At 42.1% G+C, this 11,945-nt stretch overlaps 2 protein-coding genes across 14 annotated transcripts in view; one reads left to right on the forward strand and one right to left on the reverse strand.

Moving 5' to 3' along the window:
* The window catches only part of NUDT5 (nudix hydrolase 5), a 1,423,229-nt gene that overhangs the window by 1,175,845 nt on the left and 235,439 nt on the right, over window positions 1–11,945 (reverse strand). The gene's annotated exons all lie outside the window — the stretch shown is intronic.
* The window catches only part of LMNTD1 (lamin tail domain containing 1), a 237,970-nt gene that overhangs the window by 114,725 nt on the left and 111,300 nt on the right, over window positions 1–11,945 (forward strand). For all 13 annotated transcript variants that reach the window (XR_014502106.1, XR_014502107.1, XM_083399812.1 and 10 more), the window contains exons 6-7: window positions 911–1,097; window positions 1,231–1,350. Coding sequence is in view for 11 of the 13 variants with exons in the window: in XM_083399812.1 (XP_083255938.1) it covers window positions 911–1,097; window positions 1,231–1,350 (307 nt within the window). In the remaining 2 variants the exon portion in view is untranslated. The remainder of the gene's footprint in view (window positions 1–910; window positions 1,098–1,230; window positions 1,351–11,945) is intronic.

Below are 11,945 nucleotides of genomic sequence, written 5' to 3' on the forward strand. Positions count from 1 at the left end.
TCCCGCCGACGATGCAGGGCTGGGTGTCAGCGTCTGATCCCTTCCAGAGCGCAAGCTTCACCTTGCGCTCCCAGCTTGAAATCCTGCTCTGTGTCAGCCTGCCGAATTGGCCAATGGCAGGCTGGCATTGAAGGAGGGCTGTCTGGGGCTTGAGGGAACAATCAGGCTTCCCTCAGGTCCGCTCCTGGGGGATTTAAAACAGCCCACGCCAGCCCCCCAACGCCCAGCCCTTCTTGGGGTAAGCGGACTTCTGGGGGGTATACAGTGACTGTGCACTACGCTTGGCTGGGTAGGAAGAGTGACTCTAAATGAGGCAGCAATGCCAGCTCCCGGTGGACCCCTACTCAATCTGAGCCCCATCAAGTGCCTTATTCTGCTGTCTGATGGTGCTACCCATTGGGGGAGATTCCATGGGGAGGGACTAGGCATATATGGTAATCCCACCTTTTCTGTACTAGTAACCCCAGTATAAGGGACGCGGGTGGCGCTGTGGGTAAAACCACAGCGCCTAGGACTTGCCGATCGCATGGTCGGCGGTTCAATTCCCCGCAGTGGGGTGCACTCCTGTCGTTCGGTCCCAGCGCCTGCCAACCTAGCAGTTCGAAAGCACCCCCGGGTGCAAGTAGATAAATAGGGACCGCTTACCAGCGGGAAGGTAAACGGCGTTCTGTGTGCTGCGCTGGCTCGCCAGATGCAGCTTGTCACGCTGGCCACGTAACCCGGAAGTGTCTGCGGACAGCGCTGGCTCCCGGCCTATAGAGTGAGATGAGTGCACAACCCTAGAGTCTGGCAAGACTGGCCCGAACGGGCAGGGGTACCTTTACCTTTACCTTAACCCCAGTATAAGTATAGAGATAGTTGTTCCCAGGAGCCTGAAAAACACTGAACTCAGTTATCTTCTTATTTTTAGTGCGGTTGGGAACCTTAAAATTGTTGAAGTTCATTCGCATGGCTATTATGTGAAGATACTGAACAGTTCTCCTGATAAAGAAGAGGGCATTGGAGATTATACACTCCAGCAGAACTTTGGCGGCCATCCAATAGCGATCTTCAAATTCCCCCCAAAGATCAGAATGAAGGCTAATTCTTCAGTAATGGTGAGCAAAATAACAAGGTGCATTGCAGGAGAGGTTTAGTAATCAGAGGGCTGCATTTGCTGTTATGTTGTGGAAAAATTCAAGGCAAAATTATGCAGCATCTGACTGCTTGCTTCCTGTTTCATTGTTGCAGGTCTGGGCTGCAGATTCTAAAAGACCTTCAAAACCTCCAACAGATTATCTCTGGAAGGACCTGGACAAGTTTAAACCAGGCCCAGAATGCACCACTATCCTTTGCAATCCTTCTGGGCAGGTACTTCTGATCATAGGAGCTAACGCCTATATTTGAGGAAATCACCCCCCCCCCAAAAAAAAGTTGTCTTGTGATCAGTTATATGGGGCAGGGCTTACCTAGGCCCCAAAATATTTTATTCAAGTTGGCACCCCTGCTTCTGATAGCTACCTTCCGATTCTTTTATAGTAAACTGGGATTTCCTTGGGTTTGGCTTTCTTAAAACTTGACCACCATATTATTCCAGATCTTAATTAGAGATAAGGCTTATTGGTCAAAGGCCTTAACAAAGGCCAATTTTGCATTGTACCTTTAAGCATACCGTAGCCCCCAGATAGAATAGCCTAGCTGTCACTTGTTAATTCCGATCAGTATATTAGAAGAAAGGGGAGGACCAGAGAAAGTGGCTATGTGACACTTCTGAGAGAAAGGTGATAAGAAGGAAAGCAGGGCAGGGCTTTTGAAGGGACCTTAATAGCTATGTTGAAGAGAAAATGTCAGCAGGTATCACTTTTCCTATCCCTGCACAACAAGCATCAGGTCAGCCACATGGAGAATGTCAAATGATTTTGCCACATCAGAGCTATTTCCCTAGAAAACAGAGGTGCCAGAACTCACCATGAATGCCTGTTTTCTTAGAATGGCAATGGCCTGATTCTAAGGTGCTGGAACTGAACTCCAGTGAGTTCCAGTTTTGTTTTTTGTTTTTTAAAGCCCAGTGCCACTATACTTACTCCTATTATTATATTCTATATTAAGACTAGATAGATCTTCTCACACAGCTACTGCTCCCAAGCAGTGGCGGTGCCAAAATTTGGCACCCCCCTCCTCTCGACTTTCGTTCAAAGTCATTGTTGCGACGCCCCATACCACTGCAGCTGAACCACGCTGCCCTCAATCCACCTCTGTCCTAAGGATACATCTCATATGGGGGCATTTCTCATTTCACCTGGAAGAATGAGTACCAGATCTTTAGTTTCAAATAGCTGGTAAAGAAGGAAAGAATGCTGGGTGGGAGAAGAAGAGAAGAGAGAAATTTGGTTTGTTTCCCAAAAACTATACATTCACTGAAATGGAGTTATCCTTCAAAATGTGCACTTCTTGAATTTTGCGATGTAGGTTTCTTTATTTAAAAAAAAAAATGTACAAAAATACATTTATTAATGGAAGTAACATGCAAAAATACATTATTTTAGAGAAACCACTTGCCAAAATGTGTATATTAGGTATAATGCCATATAGAAATGTGTGTATTAGGAGAACCATGTGCTAAAATACTTATGAATTTCCATTGCAAAAACCCTTCCTTCCATCCCTCCCCCCCACCAGAGACTTCCCTTAGCTCCTCTCTCTGATTTCTCAGCACATATTATTCTCTGCATGTTATAAAATTGTACATATCCTTACATTATCTATCTAACATGTTATTTTTTTTTGTTAGAGCGTTTATTAATTTTCCAATAAGAACATCCAATTAACATATCAAATCAAATCCAATAAAAATATAAAACTAAAATTAAAAAGTCCAATTGTCTTCCAAATTATAGTCTTAATTTTTTGTTGACTTCCCACAATCTGAATTCCGAAGCACTTTCCAAATCATAGTCCTGCCTCTCATCATCAGTGTTTTCATAATTCAATATCCCAATTTTATCCTCCACGTTTATCTCTGGCTCTGTGATCCTCAATCATGTCAGAAGACAAATGATATTTTTTTTCATAGAGTGCAGATTTGCCCATGTATTTCAACTATTTTTGTTTTTCAATTGTGCCGCTTCATCTAATTGTATCCATTCCAGGCTTCTGACCAACTCTTTAAGGATTGTTATTTTGGCAGCTCCCAAATCATTAATCTTTCCCGTCCAGCTGTTATCGAAGAAACAGAGAGAAACCTCCTTCAAAGACTCCTTGTTGATTTATTCTTAAGCTGCCTGTTTGCTGTGTAGTCATATATCAGTCAGTTGACGATGGATCATCCTTTGGAATCCACCCAGTCCCCCCTCTGGGCCCTAGAGGGGGGCTGCCAGACATCCATTTAGCCTTTTCTCTCTCACACAGTGAAAAAATTCTTTTTGCAAACAGTTGCATATATAATATTGTCTCCAGTCTTTGTGGCTGGCCATCAATTAGCTCCTGTTTCTCTTAATCAGGGAGATATTTCAAATATTCCGTAACTGCTTAGTGGGTGAGCACCTTTTTACTCTTTGTTTTCGTCTTTAGCAGGTATTTCGAAACTTAAAAGAAAAGGCGGCTGCGGATAAGTTCCTTTTTTTTATTTTAATAAAATTTGTTAGATATTTTATACTTATAAAAAGAAAAATAATAAAAGAAAAACGATACATAAATTCAACAAACAATACATCAACAATAAAAAGAAAGAAAAAGAAGAAAATACAATACAGTACAACAATACAACATAAGAAAAAAAACCAAAAACACACATCCAAATTTTTGTATCCAAATCTTTCGTTAGCTTATTTCCTCGACTTCCTCACACCTCCCTTTTTTGTATTCTAGTTCAAATTATCTAGTTCAACAAATCCTTTCCCTCTTCTTCAATTTGGTCTATAATTTATCATAACACAATTTAACTTTCAATTTCCCAATTTAACACATTAACACTTAATGTTCATATAATTCTTAATAACCCTTCTGCTAAAACCGTGTAACTTCATTCCAATATACTTCTAACATTCATTAATTTTGCAATATTTCTGTAAATATACTTTAAATTTTTTCCAATCTTATTCCATCGACTCTTCTCCCTGGTCTCGGATTCTGCCGGTCATTTCCGCCATTTCCATGTAGTCCATCAGTTTCATCTGTCATTCTTCCCGAGTGGGTAGTTCTTGTGTCTTCCAGTACTTTGCGATAAGTATTCTTGCTGCTGTTGTAGCATACATAAAAAAGGCTCTATCTTTCTTTAACACCAATTGGCCGACTATGCCCAGGAGAAAGGCCTCTGGTTTCTTCAGAAAGGTATATTTAAATACCTTTTTCATTTCGTTATATATCATTTCCCAGAAGGTCTTAATCCTTGGGCACGTCCACCAGCATTTATTGTCAGGCAAATGATAAATTTTTGCAAGCTTGACTGGTGTTAAGTACCACCTGTACATCATTTTCATTAAATTCTCCTTTAAGGCATTACATGCCGTAAATTTCATACCGGTGGTCCATAACTGTTCCCAGTCAACCATCATAATGTTATGTCCGACATCCTGTGCCCATTTAGTCATAGCAGATTTCACCATTTCATCTTGAGTATTCCATTTCAACAGCAAGTTATACATTCGTGACAAATTTTTAACTTTGGGTTCTAACAATTCTGTTTCCAACTTTGATTTTTCCACCTGGAAGCCTAATTTTTTGTCCAATTTATATGCCTCCATTATTTGATAATAATGGAGCCAATCTCTCACTCTATTTTTTAATTTTTCAAAACTCTGCAGTTTTAGCCTGTCTCCCTCTTGCTCCAAGATTTCCCAATATTTCATCTTTATAACAGCAATTCGGCCTAGCAATGATAGTTTCAAATTTGACCATATTTCTAAATCCTTTTTCACTTCAGACCAGCATTTTTCATAGTTATCTTTAAATAAGTTCACATTCTTAGAGGTCATGTTAACCCCAAAATATTTCACTTTCTTAACCAATGATAGTCCTGTCTCCTTCTGGAACTTATCTCTCTCCATTGCAGTTAAATTTTTCCCCCAGCACTTTTGTTTTCATTTTATTCAACTTAAAACCTGCTACCTGACCAAAATCTTGGATTAATTTCAGTGCTCTTTTAGTACTAGTCTCAGGCTCCTGTAAAGTTAATACCAAGTCATCAGCAAATGCTTTCAATTTGTACTGTTTAGCCCCCACCTGTATCCCTTCAACCTGCTGGTCCCTTCTTATCATATTCAGCAAAACCTCCAGGACCGATATAAAGAGCAATGGAGAGATTGGGCACCCTTGTCGCGTTCCTTTCTCAATCTTAAATTCTTCCATCACCACATTGTTCACAATTAATTTGGCCTTCTGTTCTGTATAAATTGCACCTATACCATTTCCAAAACTTTCACCGACCCCCATCCCCTGTAAGTTTTTTTCCATAAAACTCCACCCACACTTACTTGCCGATTCAAATGTCTTTTGTCTCATCTGTCTAATCTTCCATTCTATTTCCTCGTTCATCAATTTCATATATTGTACTTGGTATAACTTTATCTCTTTCAGAATCTCTTGCGACTTTGGTTTCATTCTCAATTTTTTCTCTCCTTCCTTTATTTTTTCCAGGATTTTGTCTTTTTTCTCATTTTGTGTTCTTTTCTTAATTGCATTCTGTTGTATCAAAAAACCTCTCATGACCGCCTTACTTGCATCCCAAATAACTCTTTTTTTCCACTGTAGTGTTCATATTTATCTCAAAGTAGTCTCTCGGAGTTTTTTGGGCCTTCTTGGTGAATTCCTCACTTCGAAACAGGGCATCATTCATTCTTCATCTAAAGGAACCAGTTGGTGTCAGTTTCATTTCCATCTTAACCGCATTATGGTCAGAACAGGTTTTAGGGCTGATTTCTACCTTATTTGTCTTTGGTACCAAACTTCTAGTTACCCAGATTTGGTCAATTCTTGTCCATGTCATCTTGGTCTCAGAAAAGAAAGTTCCCTCTCTTCCTAGAGGATTCTTAGTTCTCCAAATGTCCACTAAGTCCATATTCTCAGTCATGTCGAAAAAAGTTTTTGGTAGTCTGCCATCATTGGTAACTACCTGTCTCTGTGCCTTATCCATATTTGAGGAGACTACTCCATTCATATCTCCCATCAAAATCATATTGTATTCCATATAGTCCATAAGAGTCTCGTGTAACTTCTTAAAGAATTCCGATTTTCCTTCATTTGGCGCATAAATACCTATTATCAAAAATTTCTCTCCCTGTGAATTTATTTCAATTGCAACAATTCTTCCTTGTTCATCTTTAAACATAAATTTTGGTGATAGGCTCTCTTTTGCATATAGGACTACTCCTCTTTTTTTAACTTTATCTGATGAAATAAATTCTTGGCCCAATCTTTTATTGATTAATAACTTCCTGTGTAGCCTTGTCACGTGTGTTTCTTGCAAGCAAATCAAGTCCAAATGTTCCTTTTTAAGTAAATGAAAGACCTTCTTCCTTTTTTCAGGGGAGTTAGCACCATTAATGTTCCAGCTCAATATTTGTAGTGCCATTATGTAATTACTTTCTCCTTGCCTCCAACTGCCCCAAGTGCTTGCTCTTCTTCCGTCGGTGTTGTGTTCGTCGGGCCTACTTTTCCAAGTTCTTTCTGCAGATCTTCCTCGTGTTTATTCAAAAACTTATCTCTGTCTTCTTCTGATCTTATTTTTATCTTCCTTCTTTTAAAGGTGAAGGAGAGACCTTGGGGAAATTCCCACCTAAAAATAATTTGGTTCTTTCTCAACAAGGCAGCCAATCCAACATAGTTGGACCTAAGGTCCAAAAGATGTTTTGGAATATCTTTGAAAATTTCCGCTCTTGACTGCACTATCACCAAGGATTTCTTGTAATGCTGACTTAAAATTATGTCTCTTTCCTCTTTGGTTCTTAAGGTGATCAGACAATCTCTTACTCTGTTCTTCTCCTTCCTCCCTCCTCTTCCAAGCCTGAAGGCTCTCACAATTCTAAAGTCCTCTTGTTTCAGTCCCCAAAATTCTACAAATTGTTGCGTGAGGAAGTCTGCCAAGTTGTCTTTCTCGACCTCGGGTATCGCTCTGATCCTTAAATTAACCTGTTTATCCTTGAGCTCAAGCACAGAAAATTTTAATTTATGATCCTCCAGTTGTCTCGCCAGGTCTGGGACACTTTCTGCTTCCAATTGGTCTAGTTTAGCTTCCACAACTGCAACTTTTTCCCTAGCTTCCTCTGCAGTTTGCCGTGTCAGATTAGATTCTTTTATCAGTTGTTCAATAGATTCTGCGTTACTATTGGCTTTCTGTTCCAAACTAATCAGTCTTTCTGCGTTCTCATCAATTTTCTTATTTGTATCATCCACCTTTTGATTGGTAACATCCACTTTCTTACTGGTCTCTTCAACTTTTTTGCTAAGTTGTTCTAAAGGGTCATTTATCTTTTTTAAGACATTAGCCACACCTTCATCTGTAGCCATTTCTTTTACTTTTAATTGAGGTAGGGCGGATGAAGTTGTAGATCCAGATACTGAAGCTCTTCGCAGCGGTTTCCCAGACCTCGTTGTTGATATGCTTATTTTCCCTTTCCCATCTGCCATAACAATTCCACAGCTCAAGGTTAGATCTCACGGTCCCAAGTCATAACATGCAATGGGGAATTTCCACTTCAAGCACTTGTCAGTTGTAGCAATTTCAAAAGTTTCCTCTAGAGGGACAAAGTTACTGGCTGAATTTATCTTAGTCTTTTTTTCCCTTTATACCACTTAACTGCAACAGTAATATTAATTTGTAACTGCTCCCAGTCTCTTTAGCCTTTTTGTAGCAAGAGCAGACAGTCCAAAACAATGTTACGTTCTTATCTAAGTAACTGTCAAAGAACGTTTCCGATGCAACCAGTATGCATTCCAATGGCAGCCCGATCCCCGGGTCTGAACGATGGAGTTTTAAATCCTTCTCTACCACTTCACAGGTCTATTCAGTCTCAAATAGAAACTCTCCCCCTCTTCTCCTGCCTTCAAGGGGGGGGGTTGTTAATTTCAATATTAGAACTTAGCCGTTAATTAATTATTTTCAAGAGTTTTAGCTCAGTCTCTTTGTTTCCGCTTATTTACAAAAAGGGGAAGGCAGACTTCCTGTTTCTGACCTCCCCCATCGTAGCCAAATTCATCAATTTATCCTTTTTAAAAAGTTCCAAATTCCGCTTTACTCACGGGTTGTTGCTGTCAAATGTTCTGAATTACCAGGAAAAAGTTAGCGTTCTCCTACAAAGGATTAGCGGCTTCACTCCACAGAAGTAGCGATTGATCCTCAGCACCGCGCCACACCCCCCCACTCCGACAGGGAAATCCCTTTAAAAAAGGGGTTTCCCTTGCTTCTGGGGGGAGCGCAATGGTGCCCGCCGGATCCCAGGCTCACAGGCTTCTCCTGCCTGTGATTTTTGAAGGGTGTCTGCCTTCGCCGCAGCAGCCAGACCCGATTTCTGAGGAGCGCACTTCTCTGTGCGGAGAAGTTCTTCCTTTCGCCGATGAGCCAACCCGGAAGTCCGGCTGCAGATAAGTTCCAATTATATATAGAAGTCCATCTGTACTCACCTTTTTAAAAGCAATTTAAGTTCTTAATGAGGCTTGGCATGAAAAACCAATTGTTAATGTTAGAAAGAACATACCAAGCCCCTCCGGAGTCCACACATCATGATGAGGATCTCTTTGAAGTTCGATCTTTTACACCAGAGACTGTACATACTGAAGTCCCCCCCCCCCAGCTTCATCAGTTCAGAGCGTGTCTGTTTGTTTTTCGAATCTTTATATTTTCCCAAACAGATGCATCCGGCCATGGGAGTGGCATCGCAGGAGTGCCAGTCGTTCCTTGCTCCGTGACCCACTGCCCTGCCGTCTGCCACACCAGCAATCTTGGACAAATCTTGGTGACCGAGACAGTCCTCCCCTACCCTGGGGAGGCTGCCAGGGCTAATTACCCCCATATCACCCCTGAATTATCAGAATGGCTGGGGCCCAGTGGTGTGGGAGTCCGCCATTTCCCACCGTCGGAAACAGGAAGTCTATCCAACATGTTATCAACCAATAAATTTGTGTATGTTTATTCAAAATCTGCCAAGGAGTCCAGTTCATCTCGTTGTCTTTTTAGATAGTTTGTAAAAAGCTCCCATTCTTCCTTAAAGTCACAGTTGTCCTTGTCCTGCAGTTTATATGTCAATTTAGCCAACTCTGCGTAGCTCATCAATTTCTCTTGCCACTGTTTCTGAAAAATAAGTCATGTCAGACTAACCTGATCTCGTTTTTTGACAGAATTACAAGCCTGGTAGATGAAGGGAACGCAGTGGATGTAGTCTACCTTGATTTCAGCAAGGCATTTGACAAGGTGCCCCATGATATTCTTGTAAAGAAGCTGGTAAAATGTGGTCTTGACTATGCTACTACTTAGTGGATTTGTAACTGGCTGACTGACCGGACCCAAAGGGTGCTCATCAATGGTTCCTCTTCATCCTGGAGAAGAGTGACTAGTGGGGTGCCACAGGGTTCTGTCTTGGGCCCAGTCTTATTCAACATCTTTATCGACTTGGATGATGGACTCAAGGGCATCCTGATCAAATTTGCAGATGACATCAAACTGGGAGGGGTGGCTAACACCCCAGAGGACAGGATCACACTTCAAAACGACCTTGACAGATTAGAGAACTGGGCCAAAACAAACAAGATGAATTTTAACAGGGAGAAATGTAAAGTATTGCACTTGGGCCAAAAAAATGAGAGGCACAAATACAAGATGGGTGACACCTGGCTTGAGAGCAGTACATGTGAAAAGCATCTAGGAGTCTTGGTTGACCACAAACTTGACATGAGCCAACAGTGTGACTGCTCGTCACTCATTGAACCCAGGTTCTCAGGAAACCGGTCCATATGTGAAAATAGGTAGTGCATCTTGACGCTCATGTTGCAGCCCAGGTTTCTGAAAGCAGTCAGCATGTTGTTGACAAGTTCTGCGTAGTTTCTGGCCTTATTGTTGCCCAGAAAGTTCTTCACTACCAGAACAAATGACTTCCACGCTTCCAGTTCCACTTCGTTCACTGAGTTTCCGAACTCTGGATCTCTGATGAGCTGACGGATCGGAGGACCGTCAAAGATGCCAGCTTTCAACTTCTCCATGGTCAATCCTGGAAAAGCCTGGCACATGTAAGTGAAGCAGTCACCATCCTTGTCCAGAGCCTTGGTGAACTGCTTGATTAAGCCGAGCTTGATGTGCAGCGGTGGGAAGAGTATTCTGTCTCTGTCCACCAGAGGGTCGTTGATGACGTTCCTTTCTTTGCAAGGCACCAATTCCTCCCGCACAGGCCGGTCCTTCTTCGTGTAATGCTGAGCACGGTCCCTACTATCCCACATGCACAGAAAACATGGGTACTTGGTGAAGCCAGACTGTTGTCTCAACAAAAAGTTCACCATGTTCAGGTCAACACAAATAAACCACTTATGCTGATCACTTGGCATGAGCCAACAGTGTGACGCGGCAGCTTAAAAAGCCAATGCAATTCTGGGCTGCATCAATAGGAGTATAGCATCTAGATCAAGGGAAGTAATAGTGCCACTGTATTCTGCTCTGGTCAGACCTCACCTGGAGTACTGTGTCCAGTTCTGGGCACCACAGTTCAAGAAGGACACTGACAAACTGGAACGTGTCCAGAGGAGGGCAACCAAAATGGTCAAAGGCCTGGAAACGATGCCTTATGGGACTTCCGGGTTGGCGCCATCGCCGAATGGCGGACTCCCTCCGAGCTCCGGAGGGAGTCTGCTCGGCAGGGGCTGGGTCCTACCGCAACGGCGATGCGGGGACCCTTAGAAACCACGGCCACGGAGGCCGTGGACATGGAGACTCGGCTTGCACCGTTAGCGCCCTCCCGACTCGTGAAGGAGCCTTTTTAAAGGCTACGGATCGGGTGCCGGGGAGAAGCGTGGTGCCTTGAGTCCTCTGCTTCCCCTGCTGAGCGCAGCCGCATGCCATCCGGCGGAGAGCGCTGACTTCTTCCATTGAAAATTCGGACTTTTCAACAATAACCCGTGAGTAAATCTGGAAATCGGGTTCAAAAGGAGGAAAAAAGAAATTTTTTTTTCGAATTGGATACGAGCGGGGGGGATTCAAAAAGGAAGTCAGTCCCCTCCCTACTGTAAATTGTCTAAAACAAAGACGGGGAAACCAAGACCCAAAAAGGCTTGCATTGCTGATAAAAATTACAATTCCACGATGGGGAACTACAAGAACTGTGCTGGAGGAGGAACTGGAGAAGGGAAACACAACCCCCCCCCCTGGGAACCGGGGCGATTGAAGAGAGAGCCTGGTGAAAGGAGTCGGAGAGTTCGACAGTTTTCAAAATAGCTGTCAAAGTCGGAAAGTGGAGTGGATTTTATTATGAGAACTTGGCTGGTTAAATTTGCTTCAATTTGCTACAATTTGTTAAAATCTGGATACAAAATGGCGAATATGGATAACAACTTGACTTTTGGACTAGAGGAAACAAAGTTATAACAATCCCCCTCGAGGAGCTTCGGGACATTACAAGGACTGGGAAAGTGGAAAAACACCAATGGAATTTTACAGAACTGGTTACCTTCTGGGAAAGCTGCAAAACGGAAACAACATCTCGTCTGCAGGGTGTTTTCTGTAGACAATAGACTTTTCTATTGAAGAAAGGAAGGGACTGAACGTAAGGTTTTGCCCCTGAACAACAACCATCCCTGCAGACTTACCAAACTTGCGAATTACAACGTTTAAGCAGCGGAACAAAAGGAAATTAGACTACAAACCGGAAAGAACAACGGAGGGAGTTTTACTACAGTTTTCTTAAAGACTGAAGTTAAAGCTTTGGAGAATAATAATAATAATAATAATTTTGATTATCAAAAAATTTATTTCTAATTTTAAAAAAAAAAAG

The sequence above is a fragment of the Podarcis tiliguerta genome (genome assembly GCF_965153285.1).
Source record: "Podarcis tiliguerta genome assembly, chromosome: 10".
NCBI classification, from domain to species: domain Eukaryota; kingdom Metazoa; phylum Chordata; class Lepidosauria; order Squamata; family Lacertidae; genus Podarcis; species Podarcis tiliguerta.